This window comes from Pistacia vera, unplaced genomic scaffold (genome assembly GCF_008641045.1).
Source record: "Pistacia vera cultivar Batoury unplaced genomic scaffold, PisVer_v2 Contig337, whole genome shotgun sequence".
Lineage (NCBI taxonomy): Eukaryota > Viridiplantae > Streptophyta > Magnoliopsida > Sapindales > Anacardiaceae > Pistacia > Pistacia vera.
This window is the reverse complement of record NW_022196154.1, coordinates 27,627-33,729: the sequence shown is the minus strand read 5'-3', so window position 1 is coordinate 33,729 and position 6,103 is coordinate 27,627. Positions and strand designations below refer to the sequence as shown.

Sequence of the window (6,103 nt, the reverse complement as noted above, 5' to 3'; positions counted from 1 at the left end):
AATCACAAAATATATGGATCCTGTCTTTATTTTAGTTTTACATCTTCTCAATGCATAAAACTGTGAGTGAAAGCAGAGGTTGAGGTGGAGGACTTAGAGGAATCTATCAACCAAACTTAAATTTATTATTTTCATTCAAATAAATAAAAAACTGAAGGTACAAATTGCAATTTCCAAGGAGCTACCTACCAAACGAAGCCGTCTCAATCATCAAATCTGTAAATTTGTCAATAAAATTTTCTCCAACCCAAAAGTTGCATCAGCTATCCAACCTTTTTCAAGCACTAAAAGAGAGAAACAAAACCAAGCAACTGTAACTAGTCCCACCCCATCCCATCTCTTCTTACATTATATTTACATTACATTAACATAACATTCATGTTGTGTTGTGTTTTGTATAAGGAAGAGTTTCATAATATGAAATGTGTGCATGCCTTGTCGGCCATTAGACCTTTCATCCAAGTCCTCAATCCAGCCCCGTCTCTACCATTTGCTTTAAAATCTCTTCATTCACAATCATCATTCTTTTTTTTTTTTCATTCACTTTTTCCTATCTTTGTGTTTTATTATACTATTTTTCAAAAAGGGCAAAAGAAATAATCTCTTTACGGTTCATTCAACTTTGGAAGATTTTTCTTTTTGGGGGGCCCAAATCTTTCTAGATCCTTTAATATTGGTGGGAAAAGATTAACTGGGTTGCTCTTAGTTTTTTCTTTTGATTCATGAACTCAATGAAGCTTTCATTCTTTATTGGTCTCAAGGAGCTGAAAGGAAGTGGTTATGGTGTTGCTTTTATTTTTTCTTCTTTGATGAATGATTCTGGACTTTATAAAGAGGTACGTTTCAGGCTTATTAGCTCTTTTGAGTTTTTGGTTTCTTTTTAATGGTTGAATAGTGGTGTCTTTTTCTTGTAAATGGTTCTCTGGTTTGTTTGGTTTCTTAACTTTAAAGACTTTATTGGCTTTTATCAATTTGATTAACTAAATTATTCATGTATTAGATTATTTTAACTCCTTTTTAAGTATTAAAACTGGTCTATTTGTCCTCCTCATGTGTTCTGATTTCTGGGTTGATGCTGAAATGCATATATGGGTTCTTGAATGTGTTTAATCTTAAAAGTTATTGATCGGTGTGGCTAGTTTACTGGAACTTGATTTATCAAAGACTGCTTTAGTTTAGATGATGAATCACTGAAGTTATTAAAATACTTGTTTTAGTTATGATTGGGATATTGTTTATGGTAGTTTCTTTGGGATTGAATGTATTACTTCGGCATTGCAGTCTAATTAAGGTATCTGTGCATATGCAGATGTAAATTGAATCCAGCTTAGGGTTACTAAAATGTTGAGAAACTTTAATTCAAGGAGAGTTTTGGAAGTGGGATTTGCTGTTTTTTTTCTGGTTGTCTCGCTATTGGTTTGTACATCAGAGGGTTTGAATTCGGAGGGCCAATACCTGCTAGAGTTGAAGAACAGGCTACATGATGAATTCAATTATCTGGAAAACTGGAAGTCCACTGATCAGACACCATGTTCGTGGATAGGCGTAAATTGCACTTCAGGTTATGAGCCGGTAGTCTGGTCTCTTGATTTGAATTCAATGAATCTTTCAGGTACTCTGAGCCCCAGTATTGGCAGTTTGATCCACCTAACCTATCTTGATCTTGCTTACAATGAGTTCACTGGAAAAATACCCAAGGAAATTGGAAATTTTCCAAGGTTGAAACAACTTTATTTGAACAACAACCAATTCAGTGGGCAAATTCCTGCTGACCTGGGTAAGCTGTCTTCTTTGGAAAGTTTAAATATATGCAACAATGGGATCTCTGGTGCTCTGCCTGAGGATCTTGGAAACTTGTCATCACTCGTGGAGTTTGTGGCATACACCAACAATCTGACTGGTCCATTGCCTCGTTCTTTTGGGAATCTCAAGAACTTAAGAATATTTCGAGCAGGACAGAATGCAATTTCTGGTAGCATTCCTGCAGAAATTAGTGGATGTCAGAGCCTTCAAATGCTTGGTCTCGCCCAAAATGATATAGGAGGTTCATTACCTAAGGAAATTGGGATGCTTGGCAGCTTGACTGATCTGATTTTATGGGATAACCAATTGACAGGATTTATCCCAAAGGAGCTTGGAAATTGTACAAATCTTGAGACTCTTGCACTGTATGGGAATAGTCTTGTGGGACCAATACCTAAAGAATTAGAAAGCCTCAAGTTTCTGAAGAAGTTGTATCTGTACAGAAATGAGTTGAACGGAACCATTCCAAGGGAAATAGGGAATCTGTCTATGGCAACAGAAATTGATTTCTCTGAGAATTATCTGACCGGTGAGATTCCCACCGAGTTCTGTAAGATAATGGGCTTACGCTTACTGTACCTCTTCCAGAACCAGCTTACTGGAGTAATACCAAATGAGCTTAGTAGCTTGAGGAACTTGACAAAGCTTGACCTGTCAATTAATTACCTAAGTGGTCCTATTCCATTTGGGTTTCAATATTTGACTGAAATGGTTCAGTTACAGCTTTTTGACAATTCTTTGAGTGGTGGCATTCCTCAGGGGCTTGGACTTTACAGCCCACTTTGGGTAGTTGATTTTTCTGACAACCACCTGACAGGAAGAATACCTCCTCACTTATGTCGACATTCTAATTTAATTCTGTTGAGTCTTGGCTCTAATGAGCTCTATGGAAATATCCCAACTGGAGTCATCAACTGCAAAACATTGGTGCAACTTCGTTTGGTTGGAAACAGGCTTGCTGGGAGCTTTCCTTCAGGATTGTGCAAGCTGGTGAATCTTTCTGCTATTGAGTTGGACCAGAACAAGTTTAGTGGGCCAATTCCACCAGAGATCGGAAATTGCCAAAAGTTGCAAAGGCTTCATATTGCAAACAATTACTTTGCATCTGGTTTGCCTAGAGAAATAGGTAATCTCTCTCAACTAGTGACTTTTAATATGTCCAGTAATATGCTTACTGGACGGATTCCACCTGAAATCGTTCACTGCAAGATGCTTCAACGACTTGATCTCAGCCATAACAGCTTTGTAGATTCTTTACCAAATGAACTGGGAACCCTTCTGCAGCTTGAGCTTCTCAAGCTCTCGGAAAATAAATTTTCTGGATATATACCTGCATCTTTAGGCAACCTCTCGCATCTGACAGAATTGCAGATGGGTGGCAACTTATTTTCTGGTGAGATACCTCTAGAGTTGGGTTATCTTTCAAGCTTACAAATTGCAATGAATCTCAGCTATAACAACCTCAGTGGAAGTATACCGCAAGAGCTTGGAAATCTTAATCTCCTTGAATTCCTCCTGCTAAATAACAATCATTTGAGTGGTGAAATCCCCAGTACATTTGAAAATCTGTCGAGTTTATTGGGATGCAACTTCTCATACAATGACCTTACTGGACCCTTACCATCTGTAACAGTGTTTCAGAATATGGCTGTCAGCAGTTTTGCTGGGAACAAAGGACTCTGTGGTGGACCTCTTGGTAAATGCGGTGGAAATCCATCTTCCGAATCTTTTCAACCTGTGGGAGATATGGCTACTGCTCGGGGTAGAATTATTACTATTGTTGCAGCTGTTGTTGGAGGTGTTTCTCTAATTCTCATAATGATTATTTTGTACTTCATCAGACGTCCAACCAAGATGGTTGTGTCCTCTCAAGATAATGAGATATCATCTCCGGATTCAAACGTCTATTTTCCACCAAAGGAGGGGTTCACCTTGCAAGATCTGGTTGAGGCCACCAACAATTTTCAAGATACTTATGTAATTGGAAGTGGAGCTTATGGAACAGTCTATAAGGCGGTTATGCATTCTGGAAAAACCATAGCTGTCAAAAAGCTAGCATCAAACAGGGAAGGGAACAGCATTGAAAACAGTTTTCGAGCAGAGATTTTAACTCTTGGAAAGATTAGGCATCGCAATATTGTGAAGCTTTATGGCTTTTGCTATCACCAAGGTTCTAATCTCCTTATTTATGAGTACATGGAAAGGGGCAGCTTGGGTGAACTACTTCATGGGTCTTCTTGTAGCTTGGAATGGCCAACACGGTTCACAGTTGCTCTTGGAGCTGCTGAAGGACTTGCTTACCTACATCATGACTGCAAACCAAGGATTATTCACCGTGATATTAAGTCCAATAATATTCTACTTGATGAGAATTTTGACGCTCATGTGGGCGATTTTGGTTTAGCTAAGGTGATTGACATGCCTCAATCTAAGTCAATGTCAGCAGTTGCAGGATCATATGGTTATATTGCTCCTGGTAAGATTCCTGTTTGGACCTTCAATATTCACTAAAATATTAATTGGATCATTGCTATGCTAAGAATGTTCACTATAGGATGGATTCTTTATTGGACTAAAAGAAGTATTATGTCTCTTCCATAAAGAACTTTTTCTTCCTTTCATTCTTATGCTTCTCATGATTTATCTTTTCAGTAAAGTTATAGGATTCTTGGGGCTTGTTCATGTTAAAGATGCAACATATGGCTGCTTCAATGTGATTTATAACAGATGCCATGGTCTAGATACGTAACTGATGCTAACCAATCTTATTTAGTCTTTTGAGTTGATTTTTCATTACTTAATGTTCTTAGTGATGCTCATACTTGTAGTTGACTTTTGGATCTCCAGTTAATATTGACAAGTCATGGGATCATTATTAGATTCATCATGGATCTGACTTAAGTGTAAAGCTTGAGAAATAAATGCATTCTGGAGGATTATTTGCCAACATGGTAGAGGTCAAGTTTTAGTAATCAAGTAGTTGAATTGGTAGAAAAACGCCAAAAATAGGTTGTTTATGGTTAAAGCATACTGGTCATTTGCCCTAGTTTTCTCACTGTTTTAAAATTTTGAAGAGCAATTTAATTCTTTATCCATCATGAGATCCTAGTTCACATCCCATTCTCATCTTCAGTGAAACACTTTGAGTTCATATGTAGGGCACTATGACCTTAAAATATCAATAGGGAAGCCAATTTTTTATTATGTTTGGCTTAGTAGCAAAGTACACAACTTGCTCTCTCTGGTTTATATTACTAACTTGTGCGTAATGCGGTTGTCAATTTAGAATAGATTGCTTGGAAGTGATTGATAACATATTTCTTTTTAATGGCAGAATATGCATACACCATGAAGGTTACCGAAAAATGTGACATCTATAGCTATGGAGTTGTTCTATTGGAGTTGCTAACTGGAAGAACTCCTGTACAATCATTAGATCAAGGAGGCGATCTTGTTACTTTGGTGAAACATTATGTTCGGAACCACTCATTGACACCTGGGATACTTGATGCTCGGTTAAATCTCGAAGAGAAAAGTACTGTTGATCACATGATTCTTGTCTTAAAAATTGCTTTAATGTGCACAAGTATGAACCCTTCTGGTAGGCCATCAATGCGGGATGTTGTATCAATGCTTATTGAGTCTGACAAGCGAGAAGGGAAATTTATTTCTTCTCCAAGTTATGAAATTCCTCTCAAAGACAAAGATCATGCTTCGTGAAAGTAGGTGACAGTTTCCAACTACTTATTAACTCAGATATTTTTTGCTCTGATTCTTCCTCATAAATTATTTGCAATAGCAAGATGATAATAATACCCTGTAAAATTTCAAATATCATCTTTTAGTTTATGTGGGTAATTGATTTTGCCCTTAAATTCTGTATATCCCTCTACAACTAGTACAGTATAGTAACATTGTTGTACAGTTGATATTACCATCACAAATATATCTTGAAAATCCTCTAGTGCATTGAATTGGTTTACCGATGTTTCTCTTCAGCTTATGTATGTCTAACACTAAAATTGTTTCTTTGTCAAAGAGAAAATCACATAATCTTCCTTTAAACCTTTCAGCGTTTTGATTAAGTTGAATTATGTACTATTCAATTTGAAGGAAACTTTTAAGGAAGTTAGAGGAAATAAGAAATTATTTGAAAAAGAGTTCAAGCTTACCTTTCATTGTAAATCCCAGGATGATGATCTTGGTGAACAGATCGTTTTTATCAATTGGATTATGCTTTTCATTTCAAGAGAAACATTACAGGAAGAAGCACTCTATTTTATTGTTGCTTTGCTTAGCC

At 36.9% G+C, this 6,103-nt stretch overlaps 1 protein-coding gene across 1 annotated transcript; it reads left to right on the top strand.

Moving 5' to 3' along the window:
- Positions 1-549: 549 nt before the first annotated feature.
- LOC116137913 (probable leucine-rich repeat receptor-like protein kinase At2g33170) lies at positions 550-5,832 on the top strand. Its single transcript, XM_031423609.1, has 3 exons — positions 550-836; positions 1,310-4,279; positions 5,138-5,832. The coding sequence occupies exons 2-3, from the start codon at positions 1,342-1,344 to the stop codon at positions 5,521-5,523; spliced, it is 3,324 nt and encodes a 1,107-aa protein (XP_031279469.1). The 5' UTR covers positions 550-836; positions 1,310-1,341; the 3' UTR covers positions 5,524-5,832.
- The last annotated feature ends 271 nt before the right edge of the window (positions 5,833-6,103 follow it).